Below are 16,770 nucleotides of genomic sequence, written 5' to 3'. Positions count from 1 at the left end.
CGGGTTACAGACGCTTCAGGTTACAGATACTTCAGGTTACAGACACCGTTAACCCAGAAATAGTACCTCGGGTTAAGAACTTTGCTTCAGGATGAGAACAGAAATTGCATGGCGGCGGCACAGCAGCAGTGGGAGGCCCCATTAGCTAAAGTGGTACCTTAGGTTAAGAACAGTTTCAGGTTAAGAACGGCCCTCCAGAACGAATTAAGTTCTTAACCCGAGGTACCAATGTAGTTCATTTAGGATTTAATCCTGGATAAGCATGTTGTTCTGGTTTGTATTACTAATACCTAGCTGCAGAAATGGGGTATGTTTGTAAGCCCCTCCCAGTTATGTCCATGAGGTTTCTTGGAATGGTCTTCATAGGCAGGAACCTGCAATCTTCTCATTTCAAGTTCTGACCTTGGGAATGGGCAAGGCAGAGATAGGTTAAGGAATAGGGGTTCAGCCTGTCTTAGGTGAGGTGGAAGATTCAGGTTCACAATTTGGGCATTCCTGGGATTCTTTTATGTTATTGATTTATTTATTTTATAAGGCTACTTATAAACCACCAGCTCATGAAAAATACCACATTGGTATCATTAAAGCATCATAATACAGTGGAACCTCGCTTTTCAAGCATCTCGGAATCCGAACGTTTTGGAAGCTGAATGCCAAAAACCCGGGAGTAATTGCTTCCGTTTTTGAACACGCCTCAGAAGTCAAATGGCTTCCGCTGCATGTTTTTCTTTTTTCTCAGTGGATTTTGCCGACTGCCCCTTGCTCCTGATTTCCAACGTTTCGGAAGTCAAACGGTCTTCGAGAACAGATTATGTTCAAAAACCGAGGTTCCACTGTACTATAAAATTATAAAATACAGAGCAAAATACTGCTGCAATCCCTAGGAGTTGCTGTGGAAGATATCCACAACTGGCCAGTTTACATATTGCATTTGTCCATTTGAGGCTATGTCCTTGTTTGCACAAAAGAGCACTGTGAAAATGTGTCTTCCTCTACTTTTAAGTTGTGTGTCAGGTAAGCAATCTGGCCCACGAGCAGCTAATCTCATTTTGAAAAGCAGGTAGCCTTCTTCAAGTAGTATGCCGTTCCCCCTGGCTTTTCAAATTAAATGTAAACATCCAGCAGTGGAAACTCAGTGGCTGGCATTGTGAGGGCAGCTAGTTTTGCAATGGAGGGTTCCTGTGTGCTGCTGAAGAAACAAGAATGCTCTGTGTATCCCACTCTGGGACTTATAAAGACCCTCTTGTCATGCCTCAAGCAGTGAATTGAGGTCCCTTTGTGTAGCTGCATTACACAAGCTAAAACATTCTGCACCAAGCCAATTGCCAGAGATTTGAGCTGCGTCTCACAAATGTTCTGTGCTTGAACATTTGCTGCCATAGAATCACAGGACTTGGAAAGGATTTTCAAAGGTCAGCAGAAGCTGACACAGAGACTGGATTCATTAAGCCAAAACTGTCCACAGAGAGAGGTTTCTTCAGTCTAGCTTTCAAAATCTCCAGCCCATATATTAACCCACTCCTGCAAAACTGTCCCAGCGTGCCGGGGGGGGGGGCAGTCAGGACATGGTGGAGGGCCACTTCTCAAATGGCTAGGCTGTGAAGAGGCCTGGCTAGTAAGCAACAGGTTTTTTTGGAAGCTTGTAACTGAGCCCACAAAACACCCCACCAAATAGCATTTTTTGTCTTTCTTGCTTTTAAAACTTCTCTTAGTTCAAGGAGCCTTAAGGAAGAAAGGCTCACAAGAAGGAAGAGAAGTGGACTGTTCTGCTTAGCACCATTGCTCTTGCCTTGTACGCAGTGCCAGGGCCTTCCTGAGAAGCAAACTAAGCACCCAGGCAGGGAACAAGCACGCCTGCAAAAAGTGTGTCTCTTATGTGCAGACAGGAAGGGCCAGGCAAGCGTCTTTCTTGCTTTCCTTGCTCCCCGTGACCGCAAGCGAAATATGCCTTTGCTACTCATAGAATCATAGAGTTGGAAGAGACCACAAGAGCCATCGAGTCCAACCCCCTGCCAAGCAGGAAACACCATCAGAGCACTCCTGACATATGGTTGTCAAGCCTCTGCTTAAAGACCTCCAAAGAAGGAGACTCCACCACACTCCTTGGCAGCAAATTCCACTGTCGGACAGCTCTTACTGTCAGGAAGTTCTTCCTAATGTTTAGGTGGAATCTTCTTTCTTGTAGTTTGGATCCATTGCTCCGTGTCCGCTTCTCTGGAGCAGCAGAAAACAACCTTTCTCCCTCCTCTATGTGACATCCTTTTATATATTTGAACATGGCTATCATATCACCCCTTGACCTCCTCTTCTCCAGGCTAAACATGCCCAGCTCCCTTAGCCGTTCCTCATAAGGCATCGTTTCCAGGCCTTTGACCATTTTGGTTGCCCTCCTCTCTTGCTATCTTTCTCTTCCTGGCACTGGGAAGCAGTTCTTGTGGGGAAGGTTCTATAGGTTGGGCAGTGAGGCCCATCTCTTCAGTCCCTGGCCATGATCCAAATAGAGATAAGCCCCAATGCCAAGGCTCAAGCAGGGTTCAAGCAGGGGTGGGTGGGGGAGTGATTTCTGTGTTGTTCTTGTGGGTGGGGAGAGGAGAGGAGAGGTCTCTTTCTGCCTCTTTTTCAAGCAACCCACCAGCAAACCTTGCCCCATTCCATCCATCCCTGATCTGGCTTCCATTGAAAACTTCTTACCAGTGGGGTTCTTGTAAGAAATATCTTCAAATATATAATGTATATATTGCATTGCATAAATTCTGCTGCTTTTTATTCATTTTGGGTCTAATCCAACCCAAGTTGGTCATGGTGCCTTGTCTAACTTCATTGCTATAGTCATGACTGGATTGCATTGGAGATATTTTATGGCTGCCAGATCTGTCCTATGTAAGTCTATGTCTGTCTGTCTGTCTGTCTGTCTGTCTGTCTGTCTGTCTGTCCGTCTGTCTGTCTGTCTGCTTTCACTCCTTTACTAATATCAAGGCGATGGTAATTGTTGGAAGGAGAAATCAAACAAGGTGTGGGATCAGCCCATATTTATCTGACTTCATCTCCCTTTTTTCCCTTTCTAGTATCAGTTCTTCAGAATTTCTAGCATCTTTTGGAAAGGTGGTGACACTTTACTGCCTCTCAAACCAAGTCTGAATAATTATAAATCTGCTGTCAGGAATAACATTTATTGTTGTTCCATGGAAAGCTATCCATGTGTCCTTGAGTGGGGGGGGGGCGCTGTGGCCCCTGAGATGTTGTTGGGCACCAGCCCAAGGATAAGCATAAGGATCAGGGAGAGCTGCACCCCAACAACACAGGGGAGCCTCAGGTTCCCCATTCCTGTCCTCAAGGATGTCGGTCCCCCCAGCTTCCTGGATTATTCTTGCTATCAGATGTTTGCATTGTTCTGTTTATTGTGTTTACACTGAACTTCCAGGAGTTTGTGGATCTCAGAACTCAGGTGGAAGATGAGATGGATACAATTTTAGCTTCCAACAATACCCTAAAATTTGTAATCGCAGATAAAGATAAATATTTGGTACAAAGTAAAACATGTGTGTCTCTTGTTCAGTATGCAGCAGGCTGGATTTTCCTGAATAGATTTTAAAAGGTTGTTTGTTTTAATAATTGGTAGGCCGCCCTTCTGCATAAATATTTCTAGGATGGCTTACAAGTTAAAATATAGAACACATGCAGACAATGAAAATCAAGATAAAAGATAACGCTGTGACGGGGTGGGAAAATGCTCTGCCCCACCCCCTTCTTTGTCCAACTGCAACCCAACATTCCTACAGTGTTGTCAACAGGTCTTACTCTCTGGTAGTTGCTGCCACCAGCTTCCCACTTACCGTATTTTTTGCACCATAACACTCACTTTTTTCCTCCTAGAAAGTAAGGGGAAATGTCTGTGCGTGTTATGGAGGGAATGCCTACGGGTGGCGGGGGGATCTGCTGCAGTCGTGAGCAGAGGATCCATGGTTCCCCTTCCTTCCCTCCTCCGTGGCTCGCTTTGAAACAGCAAAGCGGGAGAAGAGCTGCTGAGTGGGGAGGAGAGAGGGACAGAGAGCCTGCTTCTTTAAAGGAGCAAAGCGGGAGAGGAGAGGAGCCGCTTACACGAGTGTAAGCGGCTCCTGTCCTGTTGGCTCCTTTAAAGCAAGCAGGCTCTCTGTCCCTCTCTCCTCCCCACTCAGCTCGCTACATAGCAGCAAAGTTTTTCAGCTCGCTAAGCCAGGGATGAGCGGGGAGGAGGGAGAAAAGCAGAGCCTGCTTGCTTTAAAGGAGCAAAGTGGGAGAGGAGAGGAGCCTTCTCCCCTTAAACCCCTCTTCTGCATTATTAGCAGCATCCTTCTCCACCCACCCCACGCGTGTTCCTTCTCCCCTTAAACCCCTCTTCTGCATTATTATTCTCCACCCACCCCACGCATGCTATTTGTCCCTTGAGTGCTTTTCCTTCCCTCCCCACTTAAAACGTGGTTACAAAGCATGGATCCACATGGATCCTCAGGATTTTTGCATTGGGCTACTCCAAACTCACTGTCAGATCACATGTCTGTGGCCACAGCATGAACCACAAAAATCATACATCCACTGTTTCGTTTAGAATATTTTTTTTCTTGTTTTCCTCCTCTAAAAACTACGTGCGTGTTATGGTCGGGTGCATGTTATAGAGCGAAAAATACGGTACTCTTGCAGCCCTGACGGGAGGGGACCTGGGTGCACCAAACAGATTACTTTTGGAAAGGCTGCAAGCCAGTGCACTTGGCACTCCCCAGTTTAACCGCGACACAGATTGCTAGGGAAAGCAGGGCTAGCTTCCAGCTGCCCTTTCCTTCTCCAAGATCAAAGAAGCTTGCTCATTTCCCTGGGGACTCTGAGACCAAGGCGCCTTGCGTTTCCCAGGCAGTTCCCTTGTTAGTTACTCAGAGTGTACAAGCAGCCTACACTCCCCAACTCTCTCCCACGTCTCTGAAAAGCGTGCTGGTCTACTACAATTCTGATCCTAAACTTCCCAGCCTATTCTTTACATGACAGATGTTATGGTTTACTCACAAATAAGCAGCAAAGATAGCCAACTTCATAGAAAGTCCATTCTGGACTGCAGGGAACTTGACTCTCAGAACCCCTTCCAGCTCAACAGTATGTGTGTGAATGTGCTTATTAAGATTTTCTTAAGTAATAAAAGTACATGCAGCATCTGTTTTCAAACCATAGAATCCTTCAAACAGGTCACTTACATTCAGGGTGAGACATTATTGTCTCTTCCCTCTCCTGGGAGGAGTGAATCCTGTCTGTTTCTGACCAGTAAGATCACAAATGTTCATATTATTACCAAGCAAGGTATTGAAAACTGGTGGTTTATTCTGTATGTTAAATGTTGGAAGTAAAGAATGTTTGCTCATTCATACAAGGAAACAAACACTGAACTTTATTTGCTGCCAGTTAAAGTCTCCGCTTACAATACAGCCATTACTCATTTCATGCTAACTGTAGGTATATAATTTGTTGTCCAGGTAGGACTCTCCAAGAGTGCATGGCAAACTGATTAAGAGCACACTCTGAAACTCCAGAGGCGGCAATCCTAAACTATGAAATAAATTCAGTGAATTTATTGGAACTTACATCTGAGCAAACATGCAAATGATGGCACTGGGAAAGGATGTTTTGCTCTATGAAACTTGGAAGTAGGTGATGAGCAGGTCTGCATTTTCCATAACCCAACAGCCTTTCTCCATCTTCTCCATGCAAAGGACCTTCTCCTTCCTTGGTCTTTCTCTTTCTTCAGCCATAAGTGAAAAAACCACTTTCTAGGATCTAGGAGTCTTGGTTGACCACAAACTTGACATGAGCCAACAGTGTGACGCGGCAGCTAAAAAAGCCAATGCAATTCTGGGCTGCATCAATAGCAGTATAGCATCTAGATCAAGGGAAGTAATAGTGCCACTGTATTCTGCTCTGGTCAGGCCTCACCTGGAGTACTGTGTCCAGTTCTGGGCAGCACAGTTCAAGAAGGACACTGACAAACTGGAACGTGTCCAGAGGAGGGCAACCAAAATGGTCAAAGGCCTGGAAACGATGCCTTATGAGGAACGGCTAAGGGAGCTGGGCATGTTTAGCCTGGAGAAGAGGAGGTTAAGGGGGGATATGATAGCCATGTTCAAATATATAAAAGGAGGTTCAAATATATAAAATATATATATATAGAGGAGGGAGAAAGGTTGTTTTCTGCTGCTCCAGAGAAGCGGACACGGAGCAATGGATCCAAACTACAAGAAAGAAGATTCCACCTAAACATTAGGAAGAACTTCCTGACAGTAAGAGCTGTTCGACAGTGGAATTTGCTGCCAAGGAGTGTGGTGGAGTCTCCTTCTTTGGAGGTCTTTAAGCAGAGGCTTGACAACCATATGTCAGGAGTGCTCTGATGGTGTTTCCTGCTTTGGCAGGGGGTTGGACTCGATGGCCCTTGTGGTCTCTTCCAACTCTATGATTCTATTATTAACTTCTCTTGCAAGCCTGAGCTCATTCTGAGCTTTAGCCTGCATGACCTTCCCTCTGCAAGTGTTGGCTACTCATTTATATTCTTGTAGCATTTCTAGCCACAGTGCCTATGTTTGACTGCTAGGCCCATTTATGAAAGTAATTTTATACACTAATGTCCTATTTCACTGCAAATTTGTTTTGCTTCTCCTGAACAGGGAAATACCAAATGAAAGCTGAGAGGGAGGGAGAGATAACAGATCATGTTTGGGGAGTCTCCCACTTCCTTCTTGGGTCTCATTTTTTAATGTGGAAAACATCCTCTCCACACACCCCAGAAAAATAGGACTGCTTTCGTGAGAGCCAGTGTGGTGTAGTGGTTAAGAGCGGTGGACTCGTAATCTGGTGAATTGAGTTCGTGTCTCCGCTCCTCCACCTGCAACTGCTGGGTGACCCTGGGCTCGTCACACTTCTCTGAAGTCTCTCAGCCTCACGGAGTGGGGGAGGAAGGGAAAGGAGAATGGTAGCCACTCTGAGACTCCTTTGGGTAGTGATCAAGCGGGATATCAAATCCACACTCTTCGTCTTCTTCTTCTTCTTCCTTTGGAGAGGCCCCAGCAGCAGACATGTAATCTAAGGAAATTAACCAAGATTACTTTCTTGTGGGAAATGCAGCTTCTGTGCTTTCTCTTTTAAAATGTTGGCAAAAATGCTGAGATATTACAGTCCACGATGGAATGGCACAAGCGGGCGGTTGTGCTGCTTAATTTGAAATGGCTGTGAAAACAGAAGTGCTTGGCTCTTTTAGCAGGTTATAATTTTCCAGAGAGGATTGGGGGACATTCAGTGAGTAGGATGACTTTTCCTCACCTGGACCAGACAGGCTTTGCAGGCCTTTTGCCTCCTCCTCCTCCTCTTCCAAGGGCCTCCTTTTCCCTTAGGTATTTAAATGCACAGTGTTTTTCTTGTGAGTTTTTTCTTTCCTTTTCCCGGCCCAAGGCTCTCTCTCCCGGCGCCTGGGGCTCACAGGGGTTGGAGCCAGCACTCAGTTAGCCACTCAGCCTTCCTTCCAGGGCTCGTCTTTTGGCTTCTGGCCTTCTGTGTGATTAGCGATGGGGAGGGCGAAGCAAATCACAGCCTGAAGCCTGTCTCTGAGAGAGAGTGGAGGAGGGAGACATTCTAGATGAAGTCTGTAATGCTCCTGCCTTCTCTTGCTCGGACTACTTTGCTATTCTTGCAGAGTTCATTGCTCCAACAGCAGCATGCCTGGTATTGGTGCAATTCTCCTTGTGGAGCAGCAGGATCTCCTTTAAGAAGCTGGCAGGTGTGGTGACTGTTTTTTGGCAGGAACCAGTGTTCTTAATTCACTTTGAGCAGGAGACTTGTTGGCTTTCAGCTGCTAGCCTAGGACAGTGAGGTCCTACACAATGCAGTCATACCTCATGTTACGTTAGCTTCATGTTACGTTTTTCAGGTTGCGTCCTGCAGTGACCCAGAAGTACTGGAAAGGGTTACTTCTGGGTTTCACTGCTTGCGCATGCGCAGAAGCGCTAAATTGTGCTTTGCGCATGCACAGAAGTGCCAAATCACGCTGCGCACGTGCGCAGATACAACGCTTCAGGTTGCGGGCTTTTCATGATGCGAACGGGCCACCGGAACGGATCCCGTTCGCAACCAGAGGTGCCACTGTATCTTGAGATTGAAGAGTCACTGTTCTTTCTGCCTGCAGTGCATTTTACAGTTATCTTTGGGTGGTGTTTAAAGTTGTATTTCACTGCATCTGTAGTGCACTATGGCTCCTGGCCATATTCTGTGGGAAAGGAGGGATCTATTCTCTACCTGTGTTTACTATAATTCTGGTCCCCCTGGGCAAGGGGAATATCTTTGTATTGTACTTTCTGTAATGTCCCAAGAGGTGGGCTCAGTGCCACCCTCAGTCATGTTGGGGGGCTCAGGACTCAGGGTGGAGTCTCCTTTCTCCCTCCTTCATAGTAAACACAGAAGGGGAAGGTCCTCTTCCTAGGAAGCCCATAAGGGAATGAGTTGGCACCACCCACGAGGTTTATAAAAGAGGACCTTACAGAGCTCTCTCCGGTTGCCATTCTGTGAGGTCTCCTTTCTTCCTCTGTTTCAGGGATGGTTCTTCTCCTGTTGTCATGGAGCCAGCTAAGAAACATGCTCAGGGGCCAGAGGGTGCTGGTCATGCTCTCGCCTCTCCACAGTGATCCTCTGTAAGAAGGAGCACGGTCTGGATCTGACCAGTCAGCCTGTAAACCTCTTGGGGTGGAGGGTGAACTTTCTGAGGAAGAAATGATGGTGGTTGGCTTCTCTCTTGTGCAACATTCTTGGTTTTCTTTTTCTTCAGGATGGGATAAATAAGCAGCTTACCGCCAACACCTTCAAAGACACGTGACCTCTCTGAGCAGTGTTTTTTCTTGCCTGCATTGTCTTTCCATCCTACGTTCAAATGTTTCTTCGAGAGGGTTGTGTTATCTTACTCCCCGATCATATAGATTCCTTTTCTACAACCTAAATTGTTTTGTCACAGCTCTCCTGACTCCCCATTTTGAGTCCTTAGCTACCTATGATCATAAGTTTATAACCGAAAGCTTATACCCAGAACAAACTGAGTTGATCTTTAAGGTGCTCCTGGACAATTTTTTTTAACCTTTTTTTTTTTTTTTTAACTGCGTCAGACCAACACGGCTACCTACCTGAATCTAGAACCTTAAAACTGTTTTCCTAGCAGCGATCTTCCTGCACTCATGAAATGCCTGTCAGAGTGGTGGGTAACCCGGGAGAGCTGCTATTTCTCCCTAGCACAGCACATGTTGGGGCAGAGGCTTCGCTGGGAAGGCAACGTGTGCCCAGAAACACAAACTCTGAATTGGCATCTACTGTATATGTAAAATTAGCCGGTGGGACTCCTTGCGCCAGGGGGAAGGTGTTTCCTGCAAGATGCCTGGTAGGGCAGCGCATTCTCGGGAATTGCCAGTGGTCAGCTCAGGGTGGCCGGTGGGGTGAGTGCCAATATGCCTCTTCATGTGGGGATGTAAAGGGAAACATCTTTAGGATGCCCTGAGGCTCCCCCTGCTACTGGGCTGTGCCATCCTGATCCTGGTTTCCGTTCTTGGTTCATGCCATGCTGGAAGCTGCCTTCCAAGTGCCGGGTTTTTTCCTGGAGCCCCCGGGGTCTAAAGAGCTGGGGTGCCGAGGCGGCTTCCGCTCCTGCAGCGCTGCTGCGCCCCCCCCCCCGGCGGGCCTGGCGGGCTCCTCCTTCCCCGGGCGGGCGGGCGGGCGGCTGGAGGCGGAGCCGGGGCGCGTCTCTCCGGAGGAGGGTCTCTGGGCGCCGGCGGCGCTGGGCGGCCGCGTCTGGCCGGGAGGCTTCCCCGGGGAAGAGGCGGCGGCGCGGGGCTCGGCCATGGCGGCGGCGCTAGGTAGGCGGCGGGGGCTCCGAGGGGCCTGGACGGGGCGCGGGAAGGGGGCAGCTGGCGAGGCCCGGGCCCGGGACGGGGCGGCGACGGGCGGCTCCTCGGCTGCGCTTGCGCTGGGAGGAAGCAGCCGAGCCGCTTGCCAGGAGTCGGCCCCGGGGTTTGGCACGGGCTTCCCCAGGGCAGAGAGGGCCCCCGGGGCCCCGATCCCCCCCCCCCCCAGAGGAGAAGCGGGCCTTGGTTGGCCGAGGAGGGGGACTGCGCTCGCGGCTCGGCGCGCCATCCTGGACGGGCTCTTTCCCCGCTGCTGAGGGGTTAGGATTTGCGGGAGGCGCAAGAGCTGAACCGGTTGTCGTGTTTCTTGCAACTTCCGAAGGGGCCGCGTTGGCCCGGGGGAAATGGCGAGGCCCTCTCTGGGCCGGAGGAGGGCTCAAGGAAGAGATTGCGCGCAAAATATTGGGCAGAGCGGAGACTGGAAGTAATAAGTCTTACCGGGATCCGCGTAAGAATGCGCCGGGTGCGAGGCCCTTCGGAGAATGGGCAAGCAAACCGGCTGCTAGAAAACATGGTAAACACGGTCCTCTAGGAGGACCCCCCTGCCTCCAAACAGGGCATCTTCCAGCCTCAGATAAGAAAAGGAAGTTAACACATTGATGGATTTTAAACCTGCTTTCTGGCTAAGAGGGTGCCTGTTTGGCTCCAGAATCTTCATCTCTTCTTGACAGACATAATATAAGACCTTTTGTTTTGCATTGAGGCACCTGCTCATCTGGATGCGGGTGGCGCTGTGGGTTAAACCACAGAGCCTAGGGCTCACCGATCGGAAGGTTGGCAGTTCGAATCCCCGTGACGGGGTGAGCTCCCGTTGCTTGGTCCCTGCTCCTGCCAACTTAGCAGTCTGAAAGCACGCCAAAGTGCAAGTAGATGAATAGGTATCACTCCTGCGGGAAGGTAAACGACGTTTCCGTGCGTTGCTCTGGTTCGCCAGAAGCGGCTTAGTCCTGCCAGCCACATGACCCAGAAGCTGGACGCCGGCTCCCTCGGCCAATAAAGCGAGAAGAGTGCTGCAACCCCAGAGTCGGTCACGACTGGACCTAACGGTCAGGGGTCCCTTTACCTTTACCTGCTCATCTCAGGGGGCACCATCACCCAGTGGGAGAGTTGCTAAATTCTCACAGATTATAAATGCTGAGATGGTGCTCAGTGTCACTTCTGAAGAATACCATTTGTGCTAACAAGCAAATATCTACTTTGCCCAGTGCCCAGATGACTCCTGCTTCTCTCCTCAGAGGCTTACCTAGAGGGCACAAAATTTGCACCTCTTTTGGAGGAATGAGTGGGCCCTCACAGCAGCCCTGCGGAGCCCCTTCCCCAGCCAGCCTCTGTGCTGGCACTGCTGGCTTCTTCCCAGCCAGCGTACTTACTTCTGAGTAAAGTGTGCCCTGGGGAGCAACCTCCAAGTTAGTGCCTTTCCGCTGGTGCCTCCTCAGAAGTAAGGAAAAGCCAAGCAAGGTATTGTCAGAAGTTCTTGCCTCTGGCTTGCCAGACTTAGGCTGCAGTCCTGTGTACCCACCTTCCCAGGACTAAGCCCCGTTGAACTCAATGGGATTTACTTTTGAATAGACATTTATAGGACGGTGTTGTTAAACACCCAGTTTAAGAGTTGCTTGTGAAGGCTGAATTGTGTCTCTTTTTTGTGTGTGGATGTGGTGGGAGGCACAGATGCATCTCCTTGCCAAGGGCGCAGAGGAGCCTAGGTGCAGCTCTGTCTCCTTTGCGAGTTCTTTTTATGTTTCTGATGGGAGTTTTAGTCCTACCTGTGGGGTACCACATTCACTACCCCTTCTTGCAGTGGTTCAACCCAGACAGGCTTATTACCAGTGAGAACTGGGCCAAAGTTGCACAGGAGTGATGATAAGAGGTTGATGATAAGAGGGTTCCTGTTTGCAAGCGTTATTTGGAACCCGAACTTCCGACGGGGCTTCCGCGGGGAGGTTCCTGCAGCCAATCGGAAGCTGCGTCTTGGTTTCCGAACTTTTTGGAAGTCAAATGGACTTCCAGAACGGATTCCGTTTGGCTTCCAATGTATGATTGTACTTGTAACTGCTTCCAAATATTTCAGAATAAGCCAGGATGAGTGCACAAAGAGACTTGTATCTGTCTGGTGGCGTATGATTAAAAATACATCCTCACTTTGTTTTTGTCCCTAGACAAACGAAAGGCATCTTTGTCTCATTTGAAAATAAAAGTAGAGCACTCCTAGTTTTGCTCATAAGCTGGCACTAGTGTGAATGTCACCACTGACATCCCAGTGTGGCCAGGAGGGGGAATTCAGTGGGTGTCCCTCCCCACCTCCGGTTTAGTTTGATCCCTAATTAGCATAGCTGTTTTGGCAGAATTATCCCTCACCCCACTTATCTCCTTTGTGTCCTAACCAGCAGTATGCAAGTTGCTATCATCTAAGAATTTCTGCCATTCCACCACATAACCCAAATCAGCTAAACTTTTGGGAGCCTCCCAAAATTGCTGATGGAGCTATTGCAGCTTTGTTGTGAACATCTGAAGGGCTTTCAAGGCTCATTTGAAGAACGTATCCACAAATTGAATTGCGGCATATTAGTAATTACAAATCACAAAATCATTCTTTTTTAAATAAATAATATAACAGCTGGTATTTAAAGCCCCAGAAAGAAGTAAGTTCCTGAGATCTAACATTTCTAATGCCCCCCCCCCAATGCAGGGAATTGGGGGGGGGAGTGTTGTTTTTCATCTGCTGGGTCCTAAGTGTAGGGTTAAAAAACATGGGAATGCGGGTGAATTTATTTTAAAAAAATAAATAAATATGTGGTTATCGTGTGCAGTGTTCATATACCATTTTAGAGACAGTCTGGGGGGAAAGAGTGGAGTAGAATGACCAGTTTGGTTCCTGAGTCTTGTTGCGCAGACTGTAATTCAGTCATCCCTAAGCTGGGACCTCCTGATGTTTCAGACCACAGCTTTCATCTGCCCCAGGGAGTGTGGCCCATGGTCAGGGAGCGGCGGTTCAAAACATCTGCAAGTAGATGGTCAGGGGCTCCGTTATTCCCTACACAGACACACCAAGAGGCTGTTTCTTTGTAGGAGTCATGGCACACGTAGAGAGGTTTCTTTCTGCCATGAAAGGAAATTTGATCTGTAGGCCATGCTGGAGATACAACTTCCAGACTGCACCCAGTGGATGTTCTGAATGCTGATGACTCTCCAGAAGTGGATCTGGCCCCGTGATGCCTGGACAGGAGACTACTGGAGAGCCACATATACAAACCACTCTGAGCAACTCAGAACAACCTGTGTGACTACAAAAACAAGGACCAGTGCTTACTTAGAATGATTTCAGAATGCGTTTAGGTGCCAAATTTTGGGACACAAAATCTCTGCAGGACAAGAAAATGTTTCTGCTCTAGAGACAGTAGTACCAGCAGCGGTAACGCTGTACCAACGCAACCCACCAAGCGCTTTATTTGAAGATAAAAACAAATGTACAGTGGTACCTTGGTTTTTGAACATGTCTGCTGATGAACATTTTGGTTTTCGAACGCCGTAAACCCAGAAGAAAATGCTTCGGTTTTCGAACACACCTCGAAAGTTGGAACATGCCACACGGCTTCCGTATTGAGTTTTCGGTTTTTGAATGTTGCAGAACTTGAACTTTCTTCCGGAACAGATTACTTTCAAAAACCAAGGTACCACTGTATTGTTGTATTCAGTCTTTGTTTACACATGCCTCTTTGGAGTAGTAAGCTTTGTTCTGGTGCCTCTTAATGTGTGAACTCTAGAGAGGGCTGTGGTTGGTTACCACCTGTATGTGACACTGGGCTATGTTTTGTGAGCCACTGGCTATACATGATGCGTGACAGTGATGCACATTTGTATACTCAGCGGTATTTAAAGTATGTGATCAGAGACCTATCTGTGCAAATTAGAGACCAGGAAAGGGCTTGTAGTAAACCTACCAGGGGCCCCGGGATGGTGTGGTCTTGGCACCTCTTCTGTCTGCTACCAGCCAAGTAAAATTGTGGCAAAAATCAGTATGTAGTCCCTCAACTATGTCTGAAGAATTTGTAGATAAGGATGGGAAGAGGAGGGACCATTTTAATCGGTCCCTATTCTCCAGCTTTGTTTTGATGGTGGCCAACAGATTGAGGTTGAACCCGACAAGACATAACCCCAACAAGACTGTTTGTGGGGGACTCTCTGGGGTAACTGCCCCTGAAAAACCAGGCGCACAGCCTTGGGGATGTTTGGTACTCACAGCTGCTCATGGAGGCACAGGTCAATTCTGTGTCCAGGGCAGCTGCCCGGAGTGGTTGGGGCAACCCAGTAACAAATAATAATAATAATTATTATTATTATTATTATTATTATTATTACTGCTACTACTAGAGTGGCTAAGAGTTCTGTGTTTAATGTGATCTCAGCCAAGTTAAAAATCTAAGGAGTGCTGAGAGAGAGCCTGGTGCACAGATGATGTTTCTTTGGGCATCTTGCCTTGCTTTCAAGTGGAAAAGTGGCATGGATTTAGCTTTTAACTGTATTTTTTTTTTTAAATGATGATGTATAGCTGGAAAATCCAGGAAACAGGTCTCTTTCAGGAATTAAAAAAGGAAGTGTCAGGCTAAAATTGGGGAGCGTGATGTCAGTAGCAGCAGGTGATCAGTGATCTGGCCAGGCTCCTTGGAAGTCTTGAATGTGTGGGCAATGAAATAATGGAGGCAAGACCAAGTTGATCAGGCTTTCCCCCCATCGTCCTCCATTTCAAAGATAACTGAACATTTAAGCATTAAGTACAGATACTCTGTTCAGTTCTGGTTATTTCCCTATCCTCCTCCTTCACACTTAAGCGTTAGACCACACTTCATTTTCCTCTTGGTGTGTTTTGTTGTTGATTTGGTAGATTGCATACCTACATCCTATATTTCTTTATTAGCAATTGTGACAACTTAATCCTTTAGAAAAACAAACAAGTTTCCTCTTGTTTCATTTTTCTGTAGCCTCTTCCGTTAAAATTCAGTAAAAATAAGGAGGAAGTAAAAGTTGTTCTATGATGGCTGTTCAGTTGAGTGATGAAATTTGTGTGTGTGAATCTACCTCGGGAAGAATTCAGTAAAGAACTCAACACCTTTAGTTTCTGGGCCCAACTGGGATACAATACATTCATTTCTCTTCACTCACATCTTCATTTGTTCTTTTGCTTAGGCAAAAGGTAACAAATGCACTGCAACTATTATTTATTTTATTTTATTTCCAGCTGAACTGGCCATATATTGTTTGCTTCATATCCTGGATAGCAGGATTGTACAGCAGAATGATACTGACCTTGTGAAGAAGAGGGATGATGGCACCTTCTGCCTCTGAGCAACTTGTGTCCAAGATGATACCTGCTCAGGAGCTGCCATGCATTCCCTTCTCTTCATGAACCTTCCTAGGTTTCATGTAGGGGACCTAAACACATACGTTGGAGTCCATGCACAACAGCTCCTGCACAGGTGGAGGTGGGGGTGAGCCTGCAGGTGTGACCCCGATTTCCTCCTCTGCCCCCCTTTTGGCTGCAGCACATTCCATTTCTACTAATATGCATAACTAGACTGGTGACCATTGCAGGTTTATGGACCATAGCATACATTTCCTTCTTTTCACTTCTTCAGAACCCCAGAGTTACGCGGAAGGCCTCAGTCATTCCACTGTGAAGCCCGAAAGCCCCGCAGGCCCAAATCCTGCTTCGTTGCGGACAGATCCTTCCTGCCGGCAGCCTTTTGCGGCTGTGTGCTCAGTCCCATGTCATCGCCCTGCCCAGCAAGGAGATAGGTAAGACAACTTCTGCGTCTCTTAATTTTCAGCCACCTCATTTGCATGTAGAGGAATCTGATTCCAGGAAGAATTCCTTAAACAGTTTATAGACCCAACCCTGAATTGTGTCACCTTGAGGCGTAACCCTGAGGCAACCTTTCTGAGTGCTTAATGGTCATTTTTGATACTTGGTTTGAAAGTCAGGAAGAACAGATTATTCTGTTTCTGGTCCATGTCAATTTCACATTTATTAATAAATCTGTCGCATTCTACTGCCACATTAATCTGACTTTTTTAAAAAAATCTGCATGACAGTTTGTATTTAAATACATATTTGTATACATTTTATTATAAAGTATTTAACTTCTTATTTCATTGAGTTGAGAACTGTATCACAGAAGTCAAAGAAGTGTTCAATCTGATGGAGAAGTACATTCAAATCTTCACATTAGTGTGGAGAGTGTAGATCAGATCCCTTCTCACCAGATTTTGCCATGCATTCCCTGGGCCAGTGTTTGGGTGCAGTGTTGAGATGGATGAGGAAAAACAAGCTGAGCTTGAAGCCTGGAAATATGGAAACACTCTAGTAAAGACTTGTTGTCTGTTTCCTTTAATTTGCTCCCATAATCTTTTCTGCCACAATTAACTTGCTGGTAAATGTTTAAGCTGGTAGCTTCAGTGCCTCTAAATGTTAAATCCATCATTATTTATATAGCTGCATAATATACACAACACTTTTTGCAGTAACTTGAGCACAAAGCACGTCCTTACTCTGCAGCGCTTTCAGCCTAAACATCTCGGTTCGGGGGGACCAGCAAGCGGACAGGAAGGAAGACATGGGAGAGGCAGATAGAAAGAGGAATAGATGAGCCAGCTTAGATAACTTCCTGTCTTCCTGAAGTAGTTCCATCCTGTCTGGATCCTGTTTGTTGCAGCCCTGCAGACCCAAAAAGTTTTCCTGCGGCTGCACCTTTCAGCTGAATAGGGAGCTCTCCTGAGAACTGTGCTGTGAATTGTTCCCAAAGTTAGTTTACTAACTATTGAGAAAGCTCAG

General features: G+C 47.2%; 1 protein-coding gene across 4 annotated transcripts in view; it reads left to right on the top strand.

Moving 5' to 3' along the window:
* TNS3 (tensin 3) overlaps positions 1-16,770 on the top strand; it is a 78,040-nt gene that overhangs the window by 46,232 nt on the left and 15,038 nt on the right. For all 4 annotated transcript variants that reach the window (XM_083407472.1, XM_083407473.1, XM_083407474.1 and 1 more), the window contains one exon: positions 15,575-15,734. In XM_083407472.1, coding sequence (XP_083263598.1) covers positions 15,575-15,734 — 160 coding nt within the window. The remainder of the gene's footprint in view (positions 1-15,574; positions 15,735-16,770) is intronic.

Source organism: Podarcis tiliguerta (assembly GCF_965153285.1).
Source record: "Podarcis tiliguerta genome assembly, chromosome: 13".
NCBI lineage: Eukaryota > Metazoa > Chordata > Lepidosauria > Squamata > Lacertidae > Podarcis > Podarcis tiliguerta.
This window is presented reverse-complemented; position numbering and strand designations above follow the sequence as displayed.